The following is a 19093-nucleotide window of genomic DNA, read 5'->3' as shown; positions in this document are numbered from 1 at the left end:
ACACACACACATTGCATTCTTAAATGACCATAATTTCTGGGCACCTGTTTGGACACTGCACAACTTCTCAAACCTTGGAGTCAGGTTGACTACCTGTCTTTTCTACTCTTATTTTCTGGTCCACATTGACTTTTGCACAGCACTTGCTTTTTATCGAGCAATTTCCAAAACCCAGTTGTGTGATGATACAATATCACTACAAAGAATGTAATGTAGTCCAGTGTTGAATCTAAGCCGCCCACAACAGTGCTTTTCCTCATGCTGAACAATTGAATTGAACATAGCTGTGTTTTTTTATTTAAATAAAACAAAAGGTTCCTCTGTGAGATTGCCTAATACCCTAAGGTTTCACAGTATACATTTGGGAACCGTAGGTCTAAACTTTTCCTATCTGTGGACAGATTCCCAAAGGCTCTTAAATTATCTCATGTAAATTCAAGAAGAGTAGCTTTTTTTATATATTTGTTGGCTGGTTATCAGGTATGGAGCATTAATAAACTTAAGAGCTAAGACAGGAGAGGTAACAGTACTCACCTCATAGGACTAAATGAGGTAATGAATGTCCAGTTCTTTGAACAGCCTCTGGTATGCTGTCAGTGATGATGTGGCTATTATTATTGCCTTTCTTATGGTTGTTGTTAGTATTTCATAGCTGATTTGGCTGGTTTACTCTCAGATTTGGAGGTTTCTGTTAAGAAATTTAAGATCTTAAGCTTACCGTATGGAGTTTCTAAAAATGGAGTAAGTGAATCCTAGCTGTCCATTAAACCAGAAAATGGTCCTTTATAATGCCAGTGCATAGGCATGACTAACTCAGTAAGTGCCTTTCAGTCTGTGCTCTTGCAGATGTTTGCTATAGCCCAGATTGAATCACCCCTGATGACCCCTTTGGCATTTCAGGGTTCAATGATAACCAGTCTTGATCTCACTTAGGTGGTTCTCATTGAATTGTATGTAGTTCATGTTCAAATCTCTGTGGAATACATAAACCATTACCTTTTCTGTTTTACTTATTAACAAATCTAGAGTGTGAACCGGTTAGCAATGGAAACAAGAAAAGTAATGAAGGGGAATCACTCCAGAAAAACGGCTGCCTTTGTCCGGGTATGTTCTAGAGATAAGACTCACAGACTTTGAACTATAGTGGGCTCTTTGAAATTTAAGATTAATTTTCCCTTGCATGTCTATGGAGTGACCAGTTTTCTTAATGCTTCCAAAAGAAATGATCAGAGGAGCCTGAATTTTGATACAAATTATTGTAAGGTGGTTGAGGGATGGGTTTGGGTTTTGTGTGCCAGCTCAATTATCTCTACAGTTGTATCTGTATCTGGAAGGTCTAATACCTTTTTTCCCTATTGATCAGTTCCCAATTTTGAAATAAAATTGAAGCTTCTTGAGTGTACCACTCAAAATTTTATCAAAGCAACACAATCCACATTTTCAAAAATGAAATTCTATGCAAAAGGTAACAATAAAACAGCATCCCAGCTTGGGTTTAAGATACCTTTTTATCTCATCCTTTCTACTCAACTACCTCAAACTCTTTGTAGGAACTTCTCATGACCTCCATTTTTAAAAGTAATTGGTTTAAACAGCTGCTTTTTAACTTAATCATTATTAGGTGTTACCTATTTACTTTCATCAATGATAGTTAAGGATTTATTTTTCATACACCATTACTCTTCTTGCCTCTCTCCTCCCGAAGAGACTGATACAGCAGAGATAAGAGGGGGAAAATGGGGCTTGGAATGGGGAAATTATTTTCAGTGGTTTTGCTTGAAAATAGATGTTAGGTGAAAACAGGAGTCCTAATTTGCAGTGATGGCCTTGCCAGGTGACCTCCTGTGATTTTCCGCTCTCTCCAGGCCTGTGTTGCCTATTGCTTCATCACCATCCCATCCCTGGTGGGCATCTTCACACGCCTCAATCTCTACCTGCATTCGGGTCAGGTGGCCTTGGCCAATCAGTGCCTCTCCCAAGGTAAGCCCATCAGCCCCTCCTCTCAGGCATCTGTGGCTGCTTAGGAAAGCTGACTTAGCACGGGGTATGTGGGGAGTATGTAGGGAGAAAGTGGGTATGTATGTAGGAGGAGAAAAGTTATCAATGAATAATGAGTTTTAAATCTGTTTCTTTAATAGGAAGCATATTGGATATGTACACATTTAGGGTCAGATTACAAAGTGTGGCTATTTTCATAGAAGGACCATCTTAAATCTATCACATGTAGGCCAACCCAGGCAGCTCAGACATCCATGGCTAAGCATACCTAGAGAATTTTAGATGTTAGGACTGCTTTATCACAGCAAATTCATGTTTATTGTTGATGATGTTTCTATATTTGAAACCCCAGAAAGACAACAAGTAAAATCTAGTGAGTATAGAATGAATACTGTCTACAGCTTGCTGTTAGGGATGACAGTTCTGCTCAAGACCCATTTCTGTGCTAGGTGTAAGTGGTTTATTTGGGAGGTGATCCCCACCAGTATTAGTAGAGTGGTGGGGAGGTTAGAGGGGGAAGGAAAGGAAGCCAGCAAAGGGGACACTAGTGGTCAACTTACTGCTGGGAGCAACTGAGGTCCATTTTCACTGGGGGCCTCTGGGAGGGAGTGTCTAATGGCTTCCTGAGAAGTGGGGAAGACAGGTTATTTACCCTCTCTCCACTCCATCTGTTATTGACCAAGGACTGGCTCTGAGCCATCAGCTTCTTGGCATTTGGGACTGCTCATCACTTGAGCAAAGAGAATGCCCTGAGGCAGAGGGTAGCAGTGTTTGCTGCAGGATGTTGTTGTTGCCTGGGACAGTGTAGGCCAGCAGCAGGCTCCTATCCAGCAGGCTTAAAGAAAGACACAAAGACTTAAAGAAATCCTGATGTCATTTATGGAGCATTTGTTACATGGCTAACCCTTTGCACATTTGTCATATTTAATCCTCCTGATAGCCATATGGGGCCAGTCCTGTTGTTGGTGCCCCATTTCTCAGGTATGAAAACTAAGGAAGGAGGGCATGGCTTAAGACCCAGCACTTAGCCCCTGACCTAAGGCTATGTCCTTTTGCCACTCTGAAAGTATGTGCAGTACAAACAATCAGAAGGCTTCAGAAAGAAAGAAGGAGCTCCTGCCCTTTGCAACAGCATGGATGGATCTGGAGAGCGTCATGCTAAGTGAAATAAACCAAGTGGTGAAAGACAAATACCATATGATCTCACCTATCAGTGGAACCTAATCAACAAAACAAATAAGCGAGCAAAATATAACCAGTGACATTGAAATTAAGAACAAACAGATAATAACCGGTGGGGAGGTGGGAGGGGATAATGGCGAGGGAAGGGGAGAGGGTGTTCAGGAACATGTATAAAGGACACATGTACAAAACCAAAGAGTTAGGATCAAGGGTGGGAAGTGGGGATGACTGGTGTGGCGGGGAATGTTGTTTGGGAAATGGAGACAACTATACTTGAACAACAATAAGAAAATATTCAAAAGGAAAAAAAAAACAAAGTTTATGGGAATTTCTCTAGCATTGTATGAGATGGACTGATGCTTTCAGTGGTTGTCTACCCCCACCATTTCCCACCTGATGTCACAGTTTATGCCAGGATTAGCAACTCACTAGTTACTGCCATTAGTTTGGATGGACACTTTGGGTTGGCTGGAGAGTGGTCCTTCCCCATTCTTTAGCCCTTAGCATGGAAGTTCTAGTACTTGCATTTGTATCTTGATTCATCTGGGGCAGCTCTGAGCACCAAAGTCTTCAAACATGATTATTGGCCCTGGCCAGGTAGCTCAGTTCATTAGAGCATTTTTCCAATGTGCCAAGGTTGTGGGTTCGATCCCCTGTTAGGAATACAAGAATCAACCAATGAATGCATAAATAAGTGGAACAACAAATCAATATTTCTCTCACTCTCTACCCTTCCCTCTCTCACTCCTTCCTCCTTCCCTACCTCCCTCTTCCTTCCTCTCTCTAAAGTCAATCAATAAATTAAAAAACAAAACAAAACAACATAATTGCTATCCAAGAAGCATTTCAAACTCTCCTTGGTTTTGGTTTTGACTCCTAGGGACTCTAATGTGCATTTGGAATTAAACTAAACACCTTGCCTGTAAGTCCTCACGAGACCTGGTGCCTGCCTGCCTTCTGTCCTCATCTCATACCACTTTCAGCCACGCCAGCTATTTTTTGTTCTTTGAACATACTAAGCAGCCTAGTGATTCAGAGGCTTTTCACTTGCTGTTCCCTCTTTCTAGAAGGATCTTCCTCCAGATCCTTGCCTTTTTTTAGTGAGTAGATAGGAGATGGGAATCATTATCTGTGCTGGCCTCATGATTATCATGACCTGATGTTTTCTTATTGTATGTGTTTGTTTACTTACTGCCTTGACACCCTGTCCCCACTGGGGCCTCAAATCCCACAACAGCAGGCATCTGTCCTCATTATTTGTTGGTAAATGTGGAACTTACCAAAGTACCTACCTAGCATGATACAAGGGAAAAAATTAACAGCTGCCACCAAAAACCTGATGTGCAAAATGATTAGATTAATTAATTAGTTCAGATGTTAGGAATTTTAAGTCTTATAAATTGGTTCCCTCTTAAAAGTTCAGGAATAGCTGACCCTGTGGTAGTGCCTGAATTTGGTGTCACCTACAAATTAGAAATGGAGTGTAAGCTGCAGATGCCATGACATGCTGTTAGCTAGAAAGTTTAATTTTAGACCATCTTATGTCATTACTTTAGGTCCACCACACAGGTCTCCCCTGAGCTTATCAGGTTTAGCGTGCGGCCCCTTTTTTATCTACACCTTAGTAACCTGTTACTGTTCTTCTGAAGGCCACACACAGAAATTGCTGGTCAAAGTAAATAGTACATTTAAGTACTGAGAATGGCAAAGCTAAATATAAATGAAGTGAAGCTTGTGGAAATGAGTTCTTTTTGTTTGCCTTGCTAAACATCCTCCCTCTCAGCTGGTTATAAAATATCACCTCCATGATTCATTTTCTGGCCTCCATGGCTTTAGTTTGGGTTGTATCAGGCTGTGGCTTTGCCAAGACTGGGTTTATCCCAACAGATAAACTGCTGAACTCCCAGTATGGAATGCTGACGAAAGCTTATATACAGCTTTGTACACAGTGGTGTGTACAAAGTCATTTGTATACAATGGTATGGCAGGTAGAGTGTAGTCTGTGGGGTTTTGTCCATAGTCACTAACCATTGCCCCTGAGTATTTAGGGGAAACAAAGGACTTTCAAATCAGTTATTTGGTCATGTGCACCTAGAGGTAGCCTGGATATACCTGTTTATCTTTTCCTTCAGTCACTTTACTAGATACCTTCTTGCCCTTGTTTGTCAGTGATTCTTTCTGGAAGATTATTATCAAGCCACAGTAAGAAAAACTTCTCTTGCTTTTTTTAAAAATATATTTCGATGTTTGTCCCTTTATCTTTACAGTTTCTAATCTCGGAAAGAAGAATGTTTTACAATGTAAAGAAATGTTTTAGGTGGGTCTTAAAAAACATGTTTATCAGGAGGATGTGGGGTAGGGCATTCCAAGTAGAATCAAAGGCCTGAGGAAAGGTTTTGAGGTATGAGATTTAATGGTGCATTTGGATGTATTTTGGAATGAGGCCCTAATTAATAGTGACTTTCAACTCTGCTAAATGCAGAGGTCCCAGTGAACTGGATGCCCAGAGACAATTTGGCCTTTTTGTGCTTCAATTTCCCCATCTATAAAGTTGGAGAAGAATGGTACATGTCTGTTGCAGATTAAATGAGTACTGAGACTGTTGTCAGTGGAAATGAGGCTCTTCCTTGGGATCACAAGGAAAGCATTACAAAGATCCATGCATGGGAGATTGTGGTGTGCTTTGGTTTATTTGGGTGGAAATAGAAGCTACCTCCTGGGTTTCCAATTTTCCATCTTTCTCCATTCCACCATGGAAAAAGTTCAACTGTATTTTTAGCAAGGCCAAAATAATAGCCAGGGTTCAGAGTATCTGCTTCATATTAAAAATTAGTTCTTTTGGAGTCCACACAGTCTACTGTGGGCCCTAGGCAAAAGGATGTGTGAAAGAACACACAAGGCAAATGAGAGAGGGAGCGAGGGCGAGAGGGAGCGCGCTTGCTCGCACTTCTTTGTTCCCCTGGAATTAGCTTGGGTTTCGGATGAACCAGGTGCTTTTTCAAAAGAACCAATCAAATTTTCAAGCTTTTGGGGGCTTTTTGATGGGTTCATCCCCTAGTCAGACTGACAGGCCTCCATGGTCAAGCACCTTCCCCTGTGGACTCCCCCAACATTCCAGTATTAGAGTAAGTAAGGGAAGAGTGTTAATCCCCTTGGTGGAGCAATGCTATGATCCCCTGGGGTGTGAAGTTGTAGCTTCCTGGTGAAGCAGACAGGCTCATGCTCCCCAATTTATTAAGCTCAGTGTCTAATTCCCTTTGCTCCCCTTTTCTTTATTAATAATTAGCTAACTACTGGTGATAACAAGAGCACTTGGCCCACTGGTGTACGGTAACTGCTCAGTAAACACTAACTGATTATGACTGTCTCTCTAATGACAAAAAGATGCTGTGGGGTTTTAGGCATTAACTATATACAGTGACAGGTCGTTGGTTTCAGAGTTCTGAAAGCCAGCTTGATTCTCATATGCAAAACCTTGAGCAATCTGCAGGAAAGCTGATCTTGGTTTCAAGATTTATCTGCTGAATTATCCTGAAAATAAAAAATCTGTAGTTTCTATGAAGTAGAAACAATAAAACAGTTAAAGCAAAATAGAGGTTAAAAGACTAGTTTTTGTTATTATCAATAATAATGCTTTCCCTTCTGTAGAATTCTCTTCCCCTCCATTTAAATTTTACTTTTTGTTTATTTTCTGCATCTCCATCTTTCAGAGCTTAGCTCACAAGCCATATCCTAAGGAAAACCATCCTTGGCTTCCCCCACTTTCCAAACAAAGAGTTAGGTCAGTTTTTCCTGTAACTTGAGTAACCTTGTACCTTTGTTGAAATAAGAAACATCCAAACCCATAGAGAATTTTTATGAGTTTATTGAGCCAGCCTGATGACAGTTGCCAGGAAGCAAAATCTCAATAAATTGAGAAAATGCCAGACAATGGCAATTTTGCACCTTATTTTATACATCAGAATCAAAGGAGAAGATGTGAGAAGTTTACATGAAATTCATTGGTGGTAATTTAGGGAGGTGGGAGGAAGCAAAGTGGGGAAATCTCTAGGATTAGATAAAGAGTAAAATGAAGAGACATATACTTCTACATTGGTGGGTATAGGATAGTTAGTAATCAATATTTACAGCACAAAGAGATGGTATGTGGGAGAACAAGATAACAATGAAGGGTTCTACGGTTTCTGCTCTGGTGAGAGTGCCCCAAGGGATCTGGAAAAGGGGGAATTACTCTGGCATTCCAAAGGAATGTTGTCTTAGATGCAAAAAGGCAGTAGACAGGCTTAGTTAAGGTAAAGATTGACCTTGTCAAGAAAGGTACTGGCCTAGACTTGACTATATGCCATTACTTAATTTTAATTAGGAAATTTTTTGACCATCCTATGTGAGGTTATTTCTGTCTCTGAGGTTTGTAAGGCTGCCACATAGGCATTCCATGAGCTTGTCAGTTTAGTGTGTTGCCCCCTTTTCATCCACACTTTGCACATTTCTTCATTGTACTTACCACCATTGTTGTCTAACAAGTAAACGTGTTTGCTGTTGTAATCCTGGCTCCCAGCACATTGTCTACCACGTGGGTACTCAGTAAATGCTGAATGAATGAATGGGATGGTAATTGTTGTTAATTATTAATTGCATTAATAAATGTAAAGTGGTACTACAGTTTTTATGGTGTAGACTACAAAACTAAACAGCTTTGCTGTTCAGGAGATAGTCACATCAGTTCCCTTTTAATTGGTTTTAAAATTTTTGTTTTCAGATTTATAAGTAAAAGAAAACCAATTTGGTTCAAATTTGTGCCAAGGCTCATAGACACGTTGAATAAAGTTGTGCTGGTTTGATCTGTGAGGAACACAGGGAAATAGAGAGGAAGGGCTAAACCTGTTATTATAAAGCTCACTGCTGCTGCAGTCACTGGTAATGGAGGTAGCCAGGCCAGTAGAATCAGAGAGAAAAATAATTTTATTTCTCCTCCTAGAGAGTGAGGAATGGCTTTTGAAGGAGAAAAGTGGTCTTTATCCACTTATCAAGACTTTGGGGTTTACACTTAAGGTCATATTTATTAGTTCCGTTGACAAGATTATCCTCTGAAGGATATGTTTGATGTGACTATTTTCTCAAACTTTGAGGCCTCTCTGGTGATTGTGAACAAAGCAGGATATTTTTGCTGCAACATTTCACAGGTGGGCAGACAGCATGAAGCTTGTCTCCCATCTTCACATCCCAGCATGCATGATACATCCACCTTACATAGTGTAAGGGCCTAGAGTGGATGGCAGTCATTGATGGGATCCACAGAAAAGGGACAGAGGTGAGTCTCTCATTTAAGTTTACTCAAGTCTTTATAATAGCAAACACCTATGATATTCTTCCTCCTGCCAGCATTTCTTGGCCAATTTTTACATGTAAACCATTGTGCCAAGCATTGTGCTAGAACGGGAAGGCATTTAAAAGGACTCCATACCTGGAGGGGAAGCAAATCTGTTTATAGTTATACAAGGAAGCACGTGATGAATGTCATGTTCATAAAATGTACCTGGAAATTCTAGAGAAAGACATGGCCCTTGGTCTGGAGAACAACAGCAAGAAAGCTTATAGAAGAGGTGGCACTGAAGAGCCTGGAAGGTATAAGAAGATCTGTAATGCTAAAGTGAGGCAGAGGACATTCAAGGCTGAGGCAATAGTAAGCACAAAGGCCTGGAGGCTGGAAAAACAGTGCATCTGGAAGGAATGAGGAGGAAACAAGTTAGGAAGATAGTTTGGAGCTTCACTGATGAAAGAACGCAATTCCTGGCAAAGCAGTTTAGTTCTATTCAGTACCTATTATTTGGTAGGTGTTTTATGTTTATCTAATGGAGGAGGAAACTAAGCCTCAGAAGTGGGACATTATTTGCAAGGAGCATTAGCTAGTGAAGTAAGTAGCTTGATCTGACTTTAGGTGCTCTGCCCACAACTCATCTTCTCTCATAGTTAGGTTAGTTAGGTTAGTTCCTCTAAACCACAGCAGAGTTTTATTTCTAATACTGGCTGTGTACATGTAGTTGCTAGAGACCAATTACTATAGCGTGAACATTAGATTGATTTATTTAGGAAACAAGAGAATCAGAATAAAGATTAGGATACTTAATCTTTTCTGCTTAGGGAAATCCATGCCTAATATCCACAGAAAGAGGACCACAGTATCCCACTGCTGGAGTGCAATTTCTGTGGTATCTCCGAGAAATGAGGCAGGTAACACATGGGCTAAGCACACTTGGCTTAGTGAGAGCCCTGGACGGTTCAGAGATAAAAGAGACAGGGCATCCAGGTGTCTCCTGAGGGCACACCACTGAAGCAGAGAGCTTGTTTATATGCTCTGTGGACTTTTCACATTAAGTGTTGATACTCAGGAATTTAAAGGGTGTTCTGCAAAACCAGGTGACAAAATCAAGGTTAGATTAAGCTGTCATTGATAACAGACATTAATGAATAAGGTATTAAATTGTCCCTACGCATTCATATTTCTTTAAGGCAAGCTTTCTCTATATATTATCAAAATAGTGACTCTAAAATGCTCAAGCTTAACTGCTACAGTAAAAAGTTCTATTACAAAAACATAGTTTAGTAATAAATAGTATTGGATCACTATGGATAACTTGCCTGTGGATAATAACTTTACCATTTGGGACAGTGAGGCTTTACCCAAAGGAACCCTTATCACTTGGTGATAGCATATCTTCATTGAAGACTGCTTCAATCAATTCAGGCTGCTATAACAAAAACACCACAGACTGGGTGGCTTAATCAACAGACATTTGTTGCTCACAGTTCTGGAGGTTGGAAATCCAAGATCAAGCTGTTGGCAGATTTGGTGTCTGCTGAGGATTTCCCGGTTCATAGACAGCTGTGTCCTCACATGGGAGAAGGTCTCTAGGTCCCTTTTTAAAAAAAATATTTTTTTTAAATATTCACCTCCGCTCTGCACACCCCCTCCCACCCTCATTCCCCTGGGGCCTTTAGTTCATCTTCATGGGTCAAATGTATAAGTTCTTTGGCTTCTACATTTCCTATACTATTCTTAACCTCCTTCTGTCTATATTCTGCCTACCATTTATGCTACTTACTCTCTGTACCTTTTCCCCTCTTTCCTCCTCCTCCCTCCCTGCTGACAGTCCTCCATGTGATCTCCATTTCTGTGATTCTCTTCCTGTTCTAGTTTGCTCAGTTTGTTTTTTGTTTCTTTTTTTTATGTTCAGATGTTAATGGCTGTGGGTTTGTTGTCATTTCACTGTTCATATTTTTGATCTTCTTTTTCTTAGATAAGTTCCTTTAACATTTCATATAATAAGGGTTGCATGATGATGAACTCCTTTAACTTGACCTTATCTGGGAAGCACTTTGTCTGCCCTTCCATTCTAAATGAGAGCTTTGCTGGATAGAGCAATCTGGGATGTAGGTCCTTGCCTTTCATGACTTCAAACACTTCTTTCCAGCCCCTTCTTGCTTGCAAGGTTTCTTTCGAGAAATTAGCTGATAGTCTTTCAGCTGATAGTCTTACAGGCACTCCTTTGTAGGTAACTGTCTCCTTTTCTCTTGCTGCTTTTAAGATTCTCTCCTTATCTTTAATCTTGGTTAATGTAATTATGATGTGCTTCCCAGATAAGGTGTACTGCTGCTTGGGTCCAACTTCTTTGGGACACTCAGAGCTTCCTGGACTTCCTGGAAGTCTATTTCCTTTGCCAGATTGGGGAAGTTTTCCCTCATTATGTTTTCAAATAAGTTTTCAACTTCTTGGTCTTCTTCTTCTCCTTCCGACACCCCTATGATTTGGATGTTGGAACATTTAAAGATGTCCTAGAGGTTCCTAAGCCTCTCCTCATTTTTTTTGAATTCTTGTTTCTTCATTCTGTTCTGCTTGAATGTTTCTTCTTTCCTTCTCCAAATTATTTGAATCTTGGTTTCCTTCCTGTCCCTGTTGGTTCCCTGTAGATTCATTGTTGTCTCAGTCTTTTTTTTACTGTTGAGGTACCCAGTGAGTTCCTGGATCATCCTGGTAACCAGTGTTTTGAAGTGTGCATCTGATATGTTGGCTATCTCTTTGTCAATTAGTTGTATTTTTTCTGGAGCTTTGAACTTTACTTTCATTTGGGCCATTTTTGTTTTTGTCTTGGAGCCCCTGTTACGTAGTAAAGAGCGGAGCCTTAGGCAGGGCAACCCATGTCAGGAGGGCTCCTAGAGGGAACAGTGCTGCTTGCTCTGCTCTCTGCAGGTTTTCAGTCACTTCCCCAGCTACCCAAAATCAAATTGGGCCTTTCTGGTGCAGATTCGTGGTGGGTGGGTTTGTATATGTTCTAAGAATCTGTGTGTCTCTCCAGCGAACTCTCTTGTGAGGCTGGGAGTTTCTCCTGCTGCTGCCTCAACACCCACAGGTGTTTTCAGTCAGAAGCTTTGAGGCTTTATTTCCCCATATTGGAACCCTGGGTTTTGCGGTCTATCTTGCTCCCTAATTGTTCCTCCTGGTTTATCTGCACGCCAATGTGGGACGGCCTAGTCTGCAACCACCGCCTCACCTGGTGCACCAGCCACTGGCTTGCCCACCCTGGTCCTCCAGCTGCTGTCTTGCCACGAGTCCTCTCTACCTGGCTGCCTGTCTCTGCCCCTCCTACCAGTCTGGATGAATGTTTCTTCTTTAACTCCCTGGTTGCCGGACTTCCATACAGTTCCATTTTCTGTCAGTTCTGGTTCTTTTTTGTTTTTAAATTTGTTGTTGTCCTTCTTTGGGTTGTGCAAGGAGGCACAGTGTGTCTTCCTACGCCTCCATCTTGGCCAGAAGTCTTTCTAGGTCCCTTTTATAAAGACAGTACTGCTAATCATGAGGGCTCCACCCTCATGACCTAATCACCCCCAAAGGCCCCACCTCCTAATACCACCTGGAGGATTACTATTTTAACATAGGGTTTTTTTTGGGGGGCGGTGGATACAGGGTGTCCAACTTGTGGCCCATAGGCCACATGCAGTCCAGGATGGATATGAACTCAGCCCCCCAAAATTGTAAATTTACTTAAAATCTTTTTGTTGCTCATCAGTTTTCATTAGTGTTTGTGTATTTAATGTGTGACCCAGGGCAACTCTTCTTCTTCCATTGTGGTCCAGAGATGCCCAAAGGTTGGATACCCCTGGTAGTCTGGTACAGTAGGCTATGTCTAGATTTTGTGTTTTATACAGTACCTTGGTACTCATTGCTAATTTGTTCTGGAACTTGTGACAAGGGCTGAAACCGAGGAGTATGAAATGATGCAGCATTTTCTTTTGCGGGCAGTGGTGTAACTCATACAACTACTAGCAAGTGCAGGAGTCCCGAGCAAGCACGGAGTGCTAAAACATTTTTTCCTCATCAAAGTGTGACGAGTACAAGGTTTACAAGTTCTGAAGTCATTGAGTACCGAGGTATGACTGTAGTTTCCATTATATTGCTGTGGTCATTCCAAACATAAACTTACCCAGAGATGGAAAATGTTGAAGGCTGGTAAAGGTGGTTAGCAATGGAGTTGATAGACTTTGAGAGAAGTAAATAATTCTTGAAGCCAGAACCCCTTCCCTTTCTCTTTTAGGGATGAGGAGAGTCTTCAACCTTTGGTGTTATATGGTTTTAAGAAATTATGGTATTTCTAGCCCTGGCTGGCGTAGCTCAGTGGATTGACTGCGGGCTGTGAACCAAAGTGTCACAGGTTCGATTCCCAGCCAGGGTACATGCCTGGGTTGCAGGCTATAACCCCTAGCAACCGCACATTGATGTTTCTCTCTCTCTCTATCTATCTCCCTCCCTTCCCATTCTAAAAGTAAATAAATAAAATTAAAAAAAAAGAAATTATGGTACTTCCCTTCATAGAGTTTCTGGCTTGGGAGCTATCCATTTGAGTTGCCAGGAGGGGCATTTGACAGCTGAAGGTCTGTCTAGGAGTAGAGTGAATTACTTCGGGGGTCTTGTTTAGCCCTGGGAGTTTATGACTGACAAGTAGTAAAGATTTCCATTAGCCTTGACCTGATGCGGAAACAAAACACTGTTTGTGAAGGCAGTCTGAGTTATTGCTTCTTGACTCTCTTTTGTGATTCATGTACTCAGTCATATTCTGTATCAACAATGCCAAGGATATGAGAAGATGAAATTATTTTCATAGGTTGCAGTTAACTCTGAATTTATTATGTATAGAGAGTCCTGTATCCTATTGAAAAACAGTTATTTTACAATTTTAATGATTTTTGTTATAAAAATAGTGCAATCATTTGAAAAATTCTAATAATATAATAATACAGAACTTCAAAAAAAACCCCAAATAAAAGTAATCTGCACTGTCTCCTCCCATCCAAAAACCTCCACTGTTCACGGTTACATATTTTTCGTGATTTTTTCTTCTTTCTATTAAAAATATCCATTCATTGTCATAATGCTCTGTGCCTCTCTCTTCTGCCCCCCTTCCCTCCCCATCTTTATCTTTGTATATACACACAGTTTTTTCCCTCCCACCCCCGCTGAAATGAGATTGTGTCTTCTACAGTGTTTTTCAGTTTGCTTTTTTCACTGAGCAGTAAATCTGGGACTTCCTTCTCCCTCCCCTCCCATTCATTCACGGCCATCCCTGCAGATCCACCTCATTCTTTGTGTCAGCTGGTCATTTTTCTTTTTCTTTCTTTTGCCTTGTTAGCAAGTGTTGTAAATTATTTCCCCAACACCCCACATCTACGTTTCCCCCCAAATTCCTACTGAAAACTATTTGTACTCTTTCCATTTTTTTGCTCTTGCAGACAATGAGAAACCATCTTAATTCAGGGCATTTTTGAAGCTTTCCATCAGTTGGCCAGCTTATTGTTTTTTTAGTCTCTTAGAGTATGGATCCCTTTTGTTCAGATTGTTGTGTGCAGAGCCCCCATATACAAAGCAGTCAGCAGTGGGGCACCTCAGGGGGGTGCGTTGTGGAAGCCTGTGTCTTCTACAATGTTTTTCAGTTTGCTTTTTTCACTGATCAGTACATCTGGAACTTCCTCCCCCTTCCCTTCCCATTCATGTCCATCATGTCCAGGAGTTGGAAAAGGCCTGTGAGCACAGGGTGAAAGCTTTTAAGAAGAATTCTTTTGAGAAGAATCCCTGCAAGTAGAGGTGCCTAGAGACCTTGAACCCTAAGTATGGCTCATTTCAGGGAGAGGCTGATCAGAGAGGAATCTTCTTGGCATCATTGGCTTTGGGGTGCAGAGCAACACCACAGACCCTAGAAGGTATATGCTACCCTCAGCTTAGTGCCTTACCTTACACAATCTTTAGAACAGCAGGAATGTGTGAATCCACAGCAGTGAGTAAACCTTACCCATATCCATCCCCAGTTGCCCTGATCTGGTAAAGAAGAAAGGGGAGTCTTCTCAAATTCCCTCAGACCATCTACCTATCTACCCTCCTGTCTCACTTTCTGCATTTCTGTGATTAAATATTTTACAACAAACTTATCTTGCTTTTTGTATGCTAAAGAAAAATTATTTTTTTTGAAAATTTAAATTAAAATTCTAAAACAGTAACCTAGCATTGAATGGAAGATCCTGGCTCCCCTCACCTTCAGCCACTACTCATTCCTGTATCATACCAATAGTTTGGCATTGTCTTGCCTCATGCTTCATGTGTCTACATAAGTATATGTACTATTTTTCTTTCAAAGATAGGATCATGGTGGATAGAGCTGTACAAATATTCATATGTTATTTATCAGACATCTTTATACAATAAAACATAGATTTATAGTCATGTGTCACTTAACAATGTGGATACATCCTGAGAAAGGCATTGTTAGGTGGTTTTGTCATTGTACAAACATCATAGACTGAGTGCACTTACATTAGACTATGTAGTACAGCCTGGTACTCCTGGGCTGCAAGTCTGTGCAGCATGTTATGTATAGTTGTAATGTGTTGTACTACCATGTTACAATGGCCAGAATGTCACTAGGAGATAGTAATTTTTCAGCTCCCTTATAATCTTATAGGACCACCATCACATATATGGTTCATGATTGACTGAATATCATTATGGGTACATGACTGTACCTTGTTCTCTTTATTAGTTACATCATTTCCACTATGTCATTGCAACAGTTTTTTTAGTTCCTTATTGTTGGATTGTTTTCAGTTTTTCTCCAACTAAGCTTAGAGTTAATGTAAAGATGCCTTCATCCAAAGGGAACCATTGTCTCAGTTATTTCTGGTAACCAGGCAGCATGGGTCATTCAGGTACAGTTTACCCAGTAGCTTCAGTTGAGTCCTTTTTTTACAGCTTTTAGGCACATCCCACCTTCCTACAGGGTTTTCTAGTGACATACATTTTGGTGACCCTTCAGTAATTTTAGTAGCTTTGTGTTTGGGGTGTATTTGATTTCATCATGTCCTTGTAGAGGTTTTTGGAATATCATGTTCCTTTGGTATTCTGCAGACCCTTTGAAACTCTGCAGGCTGGGAAACAGGAGAGCCTGAAATCTAAGGTGGGAAATGATCAAAAGTTCTGTGATAACTATCTAACCAGCATCACTGGCTCCTTCTCACTGTGTAGGCGAAATGATGAGGCAGCCTGCCCTTTTGCTGACTGCTTCTGTTTGCTTCTGGCTGAATGTTTCCAGGTTAAATCTTTCAGAGTACACCATTCACTATTGGCAGGTCACATTTAGCATTTATCTAAAGGATTTAGAACAATTATTTTTAAAACTGTGAATTATAAAATTCACTAGAGAAGGTTGTTTTAAAAAAGAAATAGACTAAATGGTTAAGATGTTAAATTTCACATCTTTTACCATAAATATTTGGAAGGAAAAGCAAATGGATCAGATTCTGCTTTCCAGCCATAAAAAAGAAAAATGTACTTGATGTACAGAGATGGAATAATCACTAAGGTATGTTAGGTAGGGGAGAGGGAAGTGGTAAAATTGTGTCTATTAGTTAACTCTATAAAAAGAAAGAAGGAAAGGGAAAGGGAAAATGTGTTTGCTTCTGTAGTCTTAGGAGCACACCTAGGCTACAGGTAGTATTCTTTGTCTCTGGGAAGGGGAACCGGATGGTGGGGGCAGGAGTGAGAAGACATGTTACTTTATTTTTTAAGTTATATTTAAGTCTCTCTCTTGGATGGTCTGATTCAAAACATTTAAGGTGGGACCTGGGAATATATATCTAGATACACAAACACACACACACACACACACACAAACACACAAAATATCTGTCAGGAAAAAGTCTAGCCATTGTTAATGAGAACAGTTTCCACTATGTAGGTATAACCTGGCAGCCAAGGAGAGTAGACTGGAATGCACATGCATGAACAATGATGACTTTACTGTTCTAATCAGAGGGGGTGGTAGACACCGTTGAGTGAGCAGTGTACTGTGTGGTTGTTGCACTCAAAATGACTGAGCAAGTAGAACAACAAATATGCATCAAATTTGGCATTAAGCTTGAATATACATACCTCCCTGGAAACTATTCAGATGATTCAGAAGGCTGTAGCTATGGGCAGTAGGTGATTGGCAGCTTTATCATGACAGCATGCCCACTCATGCATCACATCTCATGCAGAGTCTTTTGGTGAAACATCAAATCACCCAGGTTACTCAGCCCTGTTACAGCCAGATTTGGTGACCTTTGACTTCTGACCTTTCCTTTGAATTGCAAGATTACCTTTGAAATGCAAGAGATTTCAGATCATCAATGAGATTCAGGAAAATACAATGGGGCAGCTGATAGCAATTGGAAGAATTGTGTGAGGTCCCAAGATACCTACTTCCAAGGGGACTGAAGCATCATTTTCCTATGTGCAGTTGTATTCTCTTTAATAAATGTCTCTATTTTTTCATTACATGGCTGGATACTTTTTGGACAGACCACAGTGTGTGCATGTGTGTATAAAAATTATAAAATAGCTTGATTAAGATACAATTAGTATCTTTTGAAGATTGTAGCCAGTGGCTTTTATTATATTCAGAGTTGTGTGGGCATCAACACTAACTCCAGAACATTTTTACCACCCCAAAAGGAAACCCTGTACCTATTAAACCCTGTACCTTCTAATAGGCAAGTCTTCTGACGATAGAGATAAAAATATGCTATAGAACATTGCCTGTCTCAATTAATCTCTAGTCTCCCTTTGTTTCTATGGATCTGCCTATTCTGGATAATTCTTATAAGTGGAATCTTACAGTATAGGTCTTTATGCCTGACTTCTTTCATTTAGCATAATGACTACAAGTTCATTCATATTGTAGAATGTATAGATCATGTGGAATTGGGGGAAGTGCTAGACTGTTGTGCAAAGTGACTGCCATGTTATACTTCTGACAGCAATGTTTGGGGGCCTGGGAACTTTTATTTTTAGTAAAGATCCTGGTGATTCTTACGATAAAGCAATTTTGGAAAACACTATCTCTGGGGGAGCATGGAACCTCTTGCTATGGTGGCTGTGTTTGTTCTCACCCAGTACCCAGCAGTACAGCAGGGCACCATGATTACTATAGGGAACACTGCACCAGAATACTGCTCTGCAGAGTGGTTACCTTCACAAGAAGAAGGATCTCAGACAAAACAAACTCTAGTGTGGCACACTGTAGTGTGCCAGCCAAACCTGAGTGTTTTTTTTTTTGTTTGTTTGTTTTGTTTTGGTTTTCATTTAAATTTTAAAAAATAGAGTATGGAACAGAAACCTGGTTGTCCTGTGAAACCTCAGAAGATTCAGATGGAGGAAGGAATAGCTTAGGGAAGCTGTGTATGTGAGTGCTTTTCTTTCCCCAGTGGAACAAGGGTAAAAATCTTCATGCTTTGGAACCTGATTTCTCCTGTTCATTTAGGTTTTTTCATTTTCATTTTAATTTTTTAGAGCTTTATTTTTTTAAAGATTTTATTTATTTATTTTTAGAGAGGGAAGGGAGGGAGAAAGAGCGAGAGAGAGAAACATCCATGTGTGGTTGCTGGGGGCCATGGCCTGCAACCCAGGTATGTGCCCTGACTGGGAATCGAACCTGCGGTGCTTTGGTTCGCAGCCCACGCTCAATCCACTGAGCTACGCCAGCCAGGACAGGTTTTTTTAAATTTTCTAATTAATTATTTTTATTTAATTTTTAAGTTATAATTGACATTCAGTATTATGTTAGTTTTAGGTGTACAGCATAGTGATTAGACGTTATATAACTTACGAAGTGACTCCCCCCAAAAGTCTAGTACCCATCTGGCATCAATACTGACTTTACTTTTCTATGCTGTACTTTACATCCCCATGACTGTTTTGTAGCTGCCCGTTTGTACCTCTAAATCCCTTTACTTTTCTCACCCAGACTCCTAATCCCCTGTCCCCTATGGCAGCATGCAGTGTGATCTTTGTACCCATGAGTTTATTCTGTTTTGTTTATTTTGTTTTTAGATTCCACATGTAAGTGAAATTATATGATATTTGTCTTTCTCTGTCTTACTTATTTCACTTACCATTACCCTTCCATGTTGTTGGAGCTGGTAAGATTTCATTTTTTTTTTTACAACCAAGTAATATTCCATTGTATATGTGTACTACAGTATTTTTATCCACTTGTCAATCGATGTACATTTAGGTTGCTTCCATATCTTGACTATTGTAAATGAAATATTCTTCTTTATCTCTTATTATAGCCTTTATTTTAAAGTATGTTTTGTCTGTTTTAAGTATTGCAACCCCTGCTCTTTCTCTTTCCATTTGCCTGAAATATCTTTTTCCATCCCTTTACTTTCAGGCTGTATGTGTCTTTCAATCTAAAGTAAGTCTCTTGTAGACAGTATATGTAAGGATCTTGTTTTGGTATTCCTTCGGCTCCCCCTTATGTCTTTTAGGTGGAACGTTTAATACATTTATATTTAAAGTAAGTATTGATAGGTATGTAGTTATTGCCAT

At 40.3% G+C, this 19093-nt stretch overlaps 1 protein-coding gene across 4 annotated transcripts in view; it reads left to right on the top strand.

Moving 5' to 3' along the window:
- Positions 1-19093, top strand: part of VPS35L (VPS35 endosomal protein sorting factor like) — a 157991-nt gene that overhangs the window by 115486 nt on the left and 23412 nt on the right. For all 4 annotated transcript variants that reach the window (XM_045848853.1, XM_045848851.1, XM_045848854.1 and 1 more), the window contains 2 exons: positions 1027-1104; positions 1866-1980. In XM_045848853.1, coding sequence (XP_045704809.1) covers positions 1027-1104; positions 1866-1980 — 193 coding nt within the window. The remainder of the gene's footprint in view (positions 1-1026; positions 1105-1865; positions 1981-19093) is intronic.

Source organism: Phyllostomus hastatus, unplaced genomic scaffold (assembly GCF_019186645.2).
Source record: "Phyllostomus hastatus isolate PE091 unplaced genomic scaffold, TTU_PhHast_1.1 phas_contig_64, whole genome shotgun sequence".
Taxonomy (NCBI): domain Eukaryota; kingdom Metazoa; phylum Chordata; class Mammalia; order Chiroptera; family Phyllostomidae; genus Phyllostomus; species Phyllostomus hastatus.
The sequence above is the reverse complement of the archived record's forward strand: the minus strand, read 5'-3'. Positions and strand labels throughout refer to the sequence as shown.